At 44.3% G+C, this 12,804-nt stretch overlaps 1 protein-coding gene across 3 annotated transcripts in view; it reads left to right on the top strand.

The window, feature by feature from the left end:
* Positions 1-12,804, top strand: part of lrp8 (low density lipoprotein receptor-related protein 8, apolipoprotein e receptor) — a 101,985-nt gene that overhangs the window by 45,349 nt on the left and 43,832 nt on the right. For all 3 annotated transcript variants that reach the window (XM_066691847.1, XM_066691846.1, XM_066691845.1), the window contains exon 3: positions 3,264-3,386. In XM_066691847.1, the coding sequence (XP_066547944.1) occupies positions 3,264-3,386 (123 nt within the window). The remainder of the gene's footprint in view (positions 1-3,263; positions 3,387-12,804) is intronic.

The following is a 12,804-nucleotide window of genomic DNA, read 5'->3' as shown; positions in this document are numbered from 1 at the left end:
TCCTCTCAGCTCCTTCAGTTTTCCTGTTTCTTCCCAGACTCCTTTTCATCATCTGAGAAACCTTTTCAACCCCCTGGATCACGGTTTCCCTCCTGGTGTCTCTGCTCTGTGGCTTGTCATCTTTTGATTTCTGCGTTTTTAATAAGGCTCTACCTCGGCTCGCCTCCTTTGTTCTGGGGACCCAATCACCTGCGAATCCGGCTGACAGAGAGGGAGATCTCTGCAGGGGCCTCACCTCTGTGTCTTTGTCAAAGCCGTCGTTTAGTACGTATCTAGGTCAGCTGTGGCCCACGAACACGGCACGGCACGTTGAATTACCAGCCACGACAAGATAGAAGTCTCCAGGGAGAAAGCAGCTATTGGTTTTAAAATAATTACACTTGGATATACTGGTGTGACTGCCGATGACACAGTTCTAGTAATGCTGTGTGATCTGTGTTCTTCCCTGCCTTTTTGTTTATAGCTGGTTAACAAAATACCGCAAATTTCTTATTGTGCACGCCTGTTGTATAATATATGAAGAGATGAGACGTGTGAAGATCATAGCAAGTAGGCTGCCATTCAAGGCTTTTTTTAAATTTATTTTCAGCCTATAGAAACGGTTTTGTGTGGGAAGGTTAGAGAGGATATGGAAGAGGCTTGCATTTTTGTTTTTCATGCTCTTCATAGTTTGCATCCTTACTTTACCTCTGAATTGCTGAAACAATGCCCCGAATAAGAGTCTTAGGAACACCTAGTGTATTTGATTACAAAACACAGTCAATACAGTCATGCAACAATTCAGTGCTTAGTTCATATGGCGTGCGTGGTTTTCGCCAAATTAGTGTACCGTGGATAAAGCTATACAATTGAACTGGATGCTTCACATTGTGTTCTATTATCTATATAGAATTGTCCCAGAGATTCCCTGTTACATTGTAGTCAATATTTCAATTAATCCCAAACTCACACATTCCCTTAGAGAGGTTGAAATGCATTGGTTATGTGTTTGTGTTTAGGTGGACGGCAGGTCTTCAGCCCTAGACTGGGATCGGTGGGGGTGTTGCAGTCATCTGCGCCTGTGGGAGTGTGGGTGGGGGGGCTGTTGTGTGTGCTCTTTGTTCCAGGGGGTTTTAATGCATCAGGAGGGTTTAATGTCAGCAGTCTGTACCCTTCGGGCAGCTAAAAGGACAGCTTGGATTCTTTAAAAAAACATCCAAGGAATTGAGTAATACCGCAAAGCTGGGAAATAATTAAAATAATCACAAATTTATTTTGAAAAATGGCAAAATCCTGTGCTAGACAAGTCACGGGAGGATTAAAGTAATTAATTTTTAAAGAGACACATAAATAGTCTGGCAAGTCTTCAAGCTAAGTTTGAACATGTCTTATGGCATGGATAATTAATTAAAACAATATTAAAGCCACTTTTTTAAAGTTCATATTTGTTGCTTTGAGTCATTAGTTGCCTTCAAAAGTAACTTGGTATTACACGCCCAACCCCATATGTCCTTGAAACAACCTTTGTGTGAAGTGGTAAGAAATGCCCGAACCGTCTCGGCGTCACGTGCCGGAGAGGAGATCAGACAGTCCGCCCGTGCAGTTCTGTAGCTGGCTTTGCACCTTCAGAAACGTACACCTCTGTGAGTGACACTTCAATAGCATTTAAACCTTTATCTGTGCCACAAGATGTCCTTGACAAGCAGGGGGGAAATGAAGAAAAGAGACGCAAGACATCCACCTGGATTTGCCGGTGTGGACGTGTGTCTTGTTATCTGGCTGCTTGGCCCCCGCGAGATCGTAACGAGAGAGATGAAACTCCGATTCGATGATCAGGGGAAGAGCCGGGGATTTGCGGAGTCTTCTGGGAGCCATAATTCCATTACAAGGAACCCTAATGGACACAATCTGGCACCTCTCCTGCTAATCTGGCGACGCCTCCCCTTCACCCCTCGCCCCCTATCCTGTGGTTATTGCTCTGCCTCCTACATTTAGATTTCTTTCCTCACAAATCCATTCATGGTGCATGCTTTATTATCAGGAGGAAGGTGTCTGGCTCTGCTGTGTAATACCTGCATAGACTAGTGATTTTTGAGACCCTGCAGTATGAACCATCCCGCACAGGCCTATTATTAGGTATTAGTTTTGTCCATCCATTTGCACACACTATAATACATTCTGTAGAGCTTGATTCTGCTTAATACTACTTTAAATGGCAGAATGATGAAACACAAAAAATGCACAGTATTAATGCCCAGCTTTAGCACTGAAATATATCCCGTAACTTATTGACCTCTTACTCTGCGATTTGACATTTTTTAAGCCCCTGGAAAGAAAGGCACTTTTTGAAAACAAATCAGCCATTAGTTAATTGCGCTAAATCCACTCAGTGATGTCTGCCTAGTGGTTTGTGCTTTCGAGGCAGCGTCCACAGCATACAGTGGTCACTATCAAAATACAGACGCATGTTTCACTGAAACCATGTGTTGCTTTCCTGTTGTGTGACGGGCTGGTTTCACGCTCCTCCTGTTGAGTCTAGTAGCCTTACAGGTAGTTTAAATCATCGTCTGTATTAATGGCCTTTGGTTTTGCGCAGCTATGATGATGATCGTTCCCCAAAGAGTATTTTTTCTCCTTCTCATAAAACCTTGAGAGCTTTCCAAGGTAAACCACATGTAAAATCATAACAGTTTAACTTTACTGGCACAGCTTAAGGAATGAAAACCTTAATTTAGCTGCTGCCTGGCTGAGTCATTTGACATGTAACCTATTTTGAGAACTGTGTTGACTGTAGGGCAGAATTGAAGAGTAAATTGGTTTTTCTAAATTAAAATAGCCAGGTTAGTCAGTTGTCAGATTCATTGGAACATTTTTTTTAATATGGTTACCTCCTCCTTAAATCCTGTGTCAAGGGTAAGCAGCTACTCTGGCAGTGACATTGAGAAGTACTCCAATTTTCTCAAAACGTGTTTAAGTGCCTGCTGACAGGATTATAAACTTCAGAAACCCTAGAGAGGAAGAATACAGATATTATTTGTGAAGGAGTTTGAGGGGAAATAAAAACAGTCGAATAGATGCATAAATGCCGAGCGCACATTGGGTTAGGTACTACGACTTATTACCACCATTGCCTCTCGATGAATGTGGGCATCACACTCACTGTGGCTTTCTGTGAGTCTTTTATTATTCCTGCATATTTATTACCGACTGCGTGATTGAGATTCACAGAAGCACTGAAGGAATTCAACGCCAACCTTCTCCCCTCTCTCTCTCTCTCTGAACAGCCAAGAAGACCTGTGCCACGACGGACTTCGCCTGCAAGAACGGGCAGTGCGTGCCGGCCAGGTGGCGATGCGACGGCGAGGCGGAGTGTCCCGATGGCTCGGACGAATCGGAGTCCACCTGCAGTAAGTACCCAGTCGCGTGACGCACTCCTTCCTCGGGGTTGTCACGGGCCATGGGCTGACACTCCATCACGACGAGCCGCCTGGGCCCGTTCTTCTCCAGGTATCAATCTTGTCCTCGAGATATCAACTAGGTACCTCCTATAGGTGATTTTTTTTTTTTTTCCTTTGCAATCTTGAGGAACAGATAGATTCCAGTTCAGTGGTCAACAAGGATGGGAGTACAAATAAATAAATCAAGCTGAAACTGTCAGCCCATTTCTCTCTCCACAGTGGTGCACAAAACCCAGTCGCAGGCCATTCATTACTGCCTCTTCCGTTGTCTAATTTATATACACCAGCTGTCAAAATAATGGACTCGCCAGTCTTACTGGAAAAACTATTTGTGAATGATTCGGTTTTCTTTTTTTATGCCATTTTATAACGGCATACAACAGTGGATGTGTTTCTCATGTTATTACCAAGAGTCTGTTCTCCCTCATAGGAGTCAATGGTGAGTTTCCATGGATGCAAGGCATGGATACCAAAAAAATTGTATACTGTGAGGGAAATGCCAAGAAAAGCTGATGTTTTATTTAATGGTTTAAAGATTCATGTGAATGGATATTAAAATTATGTATACAAAAGTGGTTTGGTTGTCAAGAGGATGGTAATTACCATATAAACACAACGTAAGAGAACAACAGGTGATGAAATGTGCTGATCGTATGCATCGCCTGACATTTGCCCAAATTGAAATGTAATGATATGAGAATTGTCTGGGGAAAATGCCAGCAAAACCAACCTCTGAGGGATTATCCTTTTGAAATTCAGTATTTTCATCGAAATCAATATTTTATTCCCATTCCTCCTCACAATTGCCCTCATATTTTAGAATCCCAGTCAATATACGTTTAATATTTTAGTTTTTGACTTGTTCATTTTTCACTTCAAACACAAATTAATGTTGTTTTTTTCTTGGTTCATCTCTGAAAGGAGCAGAACAATCATTTTACCGTTCTTGTCAAGCTTGATTTTCCATTTCCCTCCCCTTCCATCCGTCCCCGGCGATTTGCGACCTTGAGGGGGAATAGTTGATCAGACGCATACGGACACGGCGAATACAGTACAGAACGATATAGCCTGTGCATTAGGAGCAGTGGGAGGTCAAAGCTCTTGAACCCATCATGCTGACAACACCTTCCCTCCATTCGAGCACAGGTTTTGTTGATTGCCGAAAATGGAGAAAATGAGTTGCTGGCGGTGATCTCGGCGCACATACATACAGTGCTTCCGAGATGGGCTGTCGGTATGCCTGTGGGCCATGCCGTGCGGTGTCCGATTGTGCTCTCCCACGAGTCCCTTGAGGTGGACGTGTCTTGGGTGATGAACGAGGAGGCATAGTCGTGCTCTACGGCTTCTGCATTCACGAAGCCCAGAGAATGCAAATAATAATGTGGCAGCCGACCGTGTGATATTCTTAGTCTGCAAAAGAAACAGGAAGTCATTCAGAGGCAACACAACCCGCATTGTCCTGCACTAACGCACTTTGCATGAGAAATCCCAGGGGACAGTTCAAATTTAAACACAAAACTACACTACCGGTCAAAAGTTTTAGAACACAAAGTCCAGTGAATAACTCTTACCTTTGTGACACTGTGTTCCTACAATGTGCACATCATTTGAAAGCTGATTCTCTTGGCTCCAGTGCGTTTCATTCTCAAACACATCCGATTGACAGTTTCTGTGTCGCCCCGTCATTCAGAGATCGGGGGGTAAACGTGCAGTCTGCCGAGGGGGGTGGGGGTGTCTCATTCAGACGGTCACAGATCACTCAGTTTCGATTGGATTTCTTTGCAAATAGGCTTGTTTTGTTCAGAACAACTTAATAATTTATCCAGTATATATTTTATGTTCTATCAGACACAGAGAAGTTCAGATCCAAAGATGTAAAATCGTTGTGTATCGGTACACTGTAAACAGAGTTTTCCATCTTGACATGTTGAGCTCTCTATGGGTGTGTGTTGCTTCTACCAAAACATGGATGGTCTTGTTTTGATCAGTAGAGTGTCTTGCTCTAGAATGTAGTAGTAGTGTATACTCATAATGTAGACAACACAAAAACTAGACTCCTACTTATTGAATGGTGTGCCTGAGACTCATTATGCACTTGTCAGGGTCCGTATTGAGTCTGTCAGTGTACAGATATAACTTTTATTAAGAATGACACGAATCCTAAAGCTGCACAACATTATTGCACCGGCGCCAGAGGAAGCGAGCCGAACTCTGAGACCTTTCTCCTCTATATTCTTAGAACTGCGGCTTCCCTCTGGAGGAATGCGAGTTATCAACAAGAAATATACATGCCTCAAAGCCAGATAAAGATCTGCGGTAATCGAAGGCAGGGATCGACCCCATAGCACTTATCAAATTAGTATTGACACTGGAGTCTGTGCAGAATTCTCCCCGAAGATGCTTTTGTCTGCCTGCCTCACTCTGCACATGGCGGGGGAGCCTTTTTATCAGCCAGCGAGCACGAGGCGCCGCTGCCCGTCCCACATCACAGAGCGGTCTAAAATAAAAGCACTGTGTCACCGTAGCGCTGACATACTGCACATACAGCGGAGAGTAAGTGTGGCCTGCAGGCATGCTAATCCAAGGGTTATGTTGTCAGCTTTCGAAAATTGTTTACAGTCGGACCTGGTTAATTGTCTTGACAGAAACGCGAGCGCGCGCGTGTGTGTGTGCGTGGGGGAATATCCCTCAAGCAGATCCATTTTGGTCTTAAACTCCCCAGCCATGAAGTGGACTCTCTGGGTTCCTGAAATAACAGCGATGGAGCCGCTACTACAGTCAAACCCGTTATATCTGCAGAATGGCCTCCTCTCAGTTCCTCTTCCTCTGGATCTAAAACACATTCTTGATCAGGCGCAGACAGCAGTGAAAGTCCGCTCACACCTCTCGTGATAACTGTCAGCCTTTTCATCTTTCAGTCGGGCAGTACAGACAGAATCCCTTTCTACTTTAATGAGCCTGCATTTAGCTCCCCCCTTGATCTTTCAACACCTTCAAAACTGATTTAATTGATTTTTTGATTTCTCTTTTTTGTGGCACTGGAGAGACCTGTTCGGCCTAGCCTCTCTTAAATAATGCATCTGATTGGATAGATTCTAGGGAAAGAAATCGATAGCCCTCCGGAGACCCTCTGATATCAGATTCTGTCTCACCTTCTGACTTCTAAGATTCGTTACATACTATCATCTTAAAAATAATAAAATGTTGGGGGGAAACAAACGATGCAGGAATGAGAGAGAGAAGATTTTTAAACCTGTCATGCACAGTAAAGCAGTTCATGGAAACCGGCTCCTTTGGCATAGTGGCTGTGGCACGCATCTCCGGCATTCCCAGATTCCTAATCCGCCCGGTGCCGGGATGACGTTCCCCCGTCAGAGGTTCGCTCAGATAGTGTAGGTGTGAAGTCTTGTCCTGTCGCCTGGCATATCTCTCGCCCCATCACTGGTGGAAAACTGGCATGACAGTCTGTCTGTGTTTAAGAGCCGAGTAAATGAGTGTGCACGCTGATGAGCCGGGGGGCGCGGAGCAGACGGGCTGTCGCCGCAGCCGCGCGGAGTGTAATGCAGGTTGACAGTGGCGGTCAGGCAGCCGAATGCTTTAACGGTGGGATGGGGAGACGGCGCGGTGACCAGATTCCTGGAACTTCTCCTCACGTCGTCTTTCCCTATCTATGAACTCGCAGCGAAACGGGGGTGCCCTCATTAGTGGATCCTACAGTCTTAAATTATGCATTGAGGATTGTTAATCTCTTTACTGGTGGGTGGGTCACTAATGATGCCCCAAGAAGGAACTCGCAATGACCCTACACTAACAACCAGCTTTGCAAACTTGTTTGTATGCATTTCGGTGTTTAACATTTTGTGCAATGCTTCTTCTCGTCTCCGAAGCCTGGTATTGAGCATTAATGTAATGTAAAGAGAACCAGGCTCAACTTGTACTTAAATTGCATTGCACAAGATTGAGCTGAAGAAGAAGAAAACAAGCTTTTATGACAATATACAGCGTAGAAAAAGTAATTTTTTGCAAGTTAATTATATAGAATTCTTCATGCCGAATCTGAATAGGATGGAAGGTTTCACTCAGATGTGCTGGACGGGTTCAATTTCATGCTTCAAGCTGTGGTGGCTGGAGTAATTTCCCATGTGGGTGAGCAGAACTAAACGCTCCACCTCCGTCCTCGCCCCCGACACCCGCCTGGATCTCCGCGGAGAGACCAGCAATGTCAACGGAGCCTGATTAGTGTTTAGAGGAGCGGTTTGATTTAGTTCCATCGCCACCGGTCTCGCTCGTGCCCCCCGATGTGAGGCGGCCGGAGGCAGAGTTCAGCCAGCGACCACAGAAGGTCCCATGATGCGAATCCTAGCCGTTAGAAAAGAAAACTCGAAACAACTGCGGTTGTGCTTGCCTGCCGTACAAAATTAGACTGCAAACAAGTGAACGCTTGCTGGTAAATTGGATGTCTCCATCTGTAGCCTCAAACCTCATCTCTCTCTGAGATTCAGAATAGATTCATCATAGCAGGACGGCGCCAAGATCTCCCCGATAGGGATTACCGAGCATGAGGGGTTTTTCATTTGCATCGCACGTAAACATCGTTTTCTTCGGTTGGCTTTTTGTGATATGATCGCTTACCCCCCAGGGAATCGAAGCCGGGGGATTGTTCCCACTCAGGTGTGGCGGTCTGTGTTGTGTTTTACTCACCTTGGCTGCTAATCTCTTTATTTTGTGTTCATCCTCGGTTCGGATTTCATATATATTTTTTTTACCTTAATTAAGCTGTCATTGTATTGACATCAGTGGGGGGTGGGGGGTGCGATGGGGAACCTAATTAAACCTGAAATGTCATTGCGTTGCAGAGTGATGATAATCTAGCACTGCTTCCCTTGAGTGAAACTTAATTGATATAGGCCAGCAACAACACCATGAACCGAGCCGCGGCGAGGAGGAGGGCACAGCAACTTTGGAGTTTGCATCGCAGTATCAAATTGATCGTGAGAGTGGGACTGAATTTGAATTAGGATTTAAAAGATAACCTTGTCTCTGCCTAATGTCACCTGAAGCATTTCTAGCGAAGATTAAAACTTTTAACGTCATGAAAAAAATAAATCTACTTGGAATAATTTGATCAAGTGAAAAATGATTTTGTAGCTTTCGCGAAGCTGCTTCATGATTTTTCTCCTCACGTTCCCTCTCTGAAGATTAATCTGCTATCAAGACCTTCTCCCAGGAACGCGTCTGCCCACGTTATACAGGTACTGATACGGCATGATTTGGCGCTGCTCAAGACTTGGCCTGCGGAGAGGAAATATTTCAAACTTTTTATCTCGCCCCGTATAATCTCGCTCTCAGGTAGACGGTCTTATTATATTTTTCTGATTACCAAAACGAGGATCTTTGCATTCCCACGAACTGCCAAAGTCTCAAGTTGCAATCGGATCACTGCAGAAAACGCAGGCTTTCGTATCGCTCCTGTACACCGAGTTTCGCAAATAACAGGTTGGAAAATCAAATCACTGGAAGGGAGAGGTCAGGAGCAGGGCAGTGCAGTATATTGCATTTCCACCCTGACCGCTGTTTTAGCATGGAAATTGAAACGGTACAATGTGAAAACTTGGTTAGGTATTGTTCAGTAAAACAATTTTTATGAGGGCAACCTTTCTGTAATAAACTGGGAGGATAAGATACAATGTCTAGATAACTATTGTACAGTTTATTTCCTAAAAATCACACATTTCTCAAACCATTATTATAATTGATATCATTTTAAAATAACTTGCACTGAAAATGTAATGTTTTGCATTTTCCTTGTGGATGTTATCAGAAGTTATTTCTCAAGGTGGAGTTTTGTGGAACGAGCTCTTTCTACATCCGTTGTTTAGCAATTGTATACCCGTAATTCAGAATCCTTATGCTGTTCCTAAATTCAGATTTCCACACAAACGCCAAGTCCACAAGGGTTGGACACGTCAAATGCCACCAATTAGAAAGCAAGCTGCCCCCTCTCTCTGAAACCTCTAGTTCAGTAGATCAGACCCCATAGAAGCGGTTGAAAGATAGTAGTGATGATGTAGTGGAGTTTATTTGGCCTTCACCGAGGGAAGGACAGCCCGTCTGTAGTCATGATCGCGTGTGTATATGTGAGGGTGCATCTGATTGGCTGCGCTTGGAGTGAGCGTGCTGTGATCTGGAGAGGAAAGACGTAGATAGTGGTGATTTCCTGGAGTGAGTCGTTCGCTGTGGCGGGCTGCAGCTTCTCTTTCCTGCACGGGATGGATTTACTAAACCTGTGCTTTATTAACGCCAAGCCGCACAAGCGGTTTGCTACCGATCTGCCCCCTGTGAGTGACAGCGTGGGGAGACAAGACCTCGTACTGTCAATCCCAGATTCCATTTACCCAGATAAGGTTTAATTGATCGGGCTGCCGTTCACCGCCTCAGACCGGCTCGTTTATTCCCGTCGAGAAACTCCAGAAAGCAGAGGAGTTTTAAACGGGGAGGATGCGGCATCTACTTTTGCACCATCGTGTCCCAAACAGAACCTCGGAGATGAGAGAGCAAGTCAAACTGCCATCTTCAGTCAGACAGAACCCTACAATTAAAAATGTAATTAAAAAAGATCATTGTACTGTAAATTTTAATTTCTCTTTCGATAGACTGGCACGTGACAATGTGCCTTAACTCCTGAAGCAAATTAAGTTGCAAATTAACACTCGGCTCTCTATTTAGATCTAATTTAGGTGCGAATTGAGGATCTCTAAAGCATTCAGAGGGACGATAAACAGAGAGTTACGGCCAAGTGTTAATATGTAGTATCATCAAATTAAAATAACAAAACCTAGCTGTTAGATGTGTCCAAGTTGACTTGTAAAAGCTACACCATTATTATTATCCCGATTCATTTATACTCCCTTACATGTCCCTTACATGTCTACACACTTGGCTTTTGCTACCCAAATACCTGTACTGATCTCTGTACTGACATTTTCTTTCCTAACTGTTTCTCAGGTTGTCTTGTAATTCAAAATTGAAAACCGAATTAATACTCCAACTCCATAGCGATGTTCTAGAAAGATACAGACACGACTGCATTGTAAAGCACATCCAATACATATTTTATAAGATGGCGGTCTGGCACAGTGGTGTAATTACGACTTAATGTTATTATTTACATATAAAGTTACACTTGACGGAAATTCGGTACGCTATAAGTACTTGATTTCAGACATCAGATATCAAGTGTATAAACATGGCTCCTTTAACTAGTCTGTTCATTTATCATTCTGGTCGTGGCATGTTCCTGTCTTTAATATCTTAAGAAGAGTTTGCACAACCTGAGAGAAGCCTGCATGTTTGTGGTCTTTTGTAGTGTTGTGTTTTGGTTTTGCAGGATTAATATCCTGTGTGGAATGGGGGCCCCTCTGTGCGTGTGCGTGTGCGTGTGCGTGTGCGGTATGCTGAGAGTGTGTGCAGCACTGTGTTTATGCTTGTAGAAACCTCTGGGAAGGGAGATTACCGAGTCGCGCTGTAGGAGCTGCAGTGTCTTTGTACGCGGTGCTCAAGAGCTCCTTTACCATTGGCTCCTCATTTTCCTCGTTTGTGTTGCAGCGTCATGACCTCCAGCTGACCCTGTACCTATAGGCTAATGCACGCATGGCAAATCTCCGCTCTTCTGCCTGATTGGATATGCACTGGCTGTGTGTGTGTGCATTTGTGTTAGCGTAGACAAACGAAGCAGTAAATCTGATCCTACATGTTATCTGAGCGTTAGCGCCACAAGCATCCCGATGAACGGTTTTCTTCCTCGTCCCCGGTCTTCGCTCTGACACTGTTACTATCTGTCAAGAGAAATGCTTTTGAGAGACGGCTCCTGCGTTTAAAAATTCAGCGGCATTACTCTGTTTGTGACATGCCAAAGTACTCCGTCAGATCTCTGAATTGGCCTGCGTGCTACTGTCACAGTGAGACCTGCTAGAACAGATTTATCCTGCTTTTAAAATGTTGAAATTTTTTGCGTTTCAAGGCCTTTGTGGAGCTTTAATTAGTGTATTAGCGTGATTTCTGGGGTGGGTCTATATCCCTATGAATTGTTTTCAGGAATGGATTTGCAGTTCTCTGAATAGAGCACAAACCCTGCTTTCGAGTAATTTCTGTGGTTTGCGATTTAAGCGAGCCTCTGCTTCCTGGTAATATTCCCCTTTGCTTTTTTCACTTCTTAAGGAGGTTTATAACACTGACCTTCTGCCTTATCATGATGATGTTTCCCTGGTAGTGGTATTAAAAGCTTTTGCGTGAGATGTGTAGGGCACCAGTTCATATCGTCTACTGGAGCACTCTCGCTTTGTGCTCTGCCATGAAGGCGCAAGAAGCATCTTATTATCTCTTGTAATCCTGATTTTTGTATCCTTCATTTGGTCCCCTTGTTTTATTAATGACTTAGCTGGGTGGTCGTTTATAGGAGAGCTTCTTAAACAGTTATAATCTTTCTTCGCTTCGATGGTGGAACCACATTTTCCAGTCGTATAAAGTAAACTGGTTCTGTACTCTCTTATTGAAAAGTAAGCTTGCAATCTAGTGAATGTGCTGAAGATGGGTATATATTCTTTCCCTCACTTCCTGTATAATTTGATATAAGGGATAGATACCTTACTCTGTCATCTAAACTAATTTATCCAGCTGCCCCCAACTCCGCCGGCCCGGTGACATTACAGCAGCGCTGACAGTGAATTAGTGCTTTTTATTCCGGCTTCAACACAGACTACACAACAAACCAACTGTCCGTATATTGGCAAACTGGAACGTGCGGTAACTGAATCAATCACTCAGCATTTGTTTCGACACGGCCGGAGCCCGGCGACGTCTCAGGACGGGGCGGACTTCCTCTCTTCTGAGTGTGGAATGAGATTTCGAGGACGGTTAATCAAATGCGCATTAGCATACGGATGGCCCTGTCTCCGGCGTCATAATGGCCAAACACTCACGCTCACTAATGGCTTAACCTCCTCTCTACACTCTCGAGGCGGGGGATACATTTACTTTGTGACAGGCTCCCCATACGTCTTGTTTCCTCTCCATTGTGAAACTCAATTTACTCTGTTTCTCGTCCGTATACTACAATTAATTTCCTGCCTGTGCGGTCTGTTTACCTTTGAAGACGGCCATGGTGATTGTCTGTGTTTAACCTCCCTGGGAAGCTGTGAGGATGTACACACGCTGCATTACAGGGTTAAACCATCGCCTTGTTAATGTACTATTGGTAACCAAGCGATGCAGTCGGGAACATGAGGGGTTATATCGCTTGGTGTTCAGGATGGAGAGGACGTGATGTGGTTTGATCCCGTGAGTTTCTCTACCCATGGATGCTCTCAAG

Source organism: Amia ocellicauda, chromosome 19 (assembly GCF_036373705.1).
Source record: "Amia ocellicauda isolate fAmiCal2 chromosome 19, fAmiCal2.hap1, whole genome shotgun sequence".
Taxonomy (NCBI): Eukaryota; Metazoa; Chordata; class Actinopteri; order Amiiformes; family Amiidae; genus Amia; species Amia ocellicauda.
This window is presented reverse-complemented; position numbering and strand designations above follow the sequence as displayed.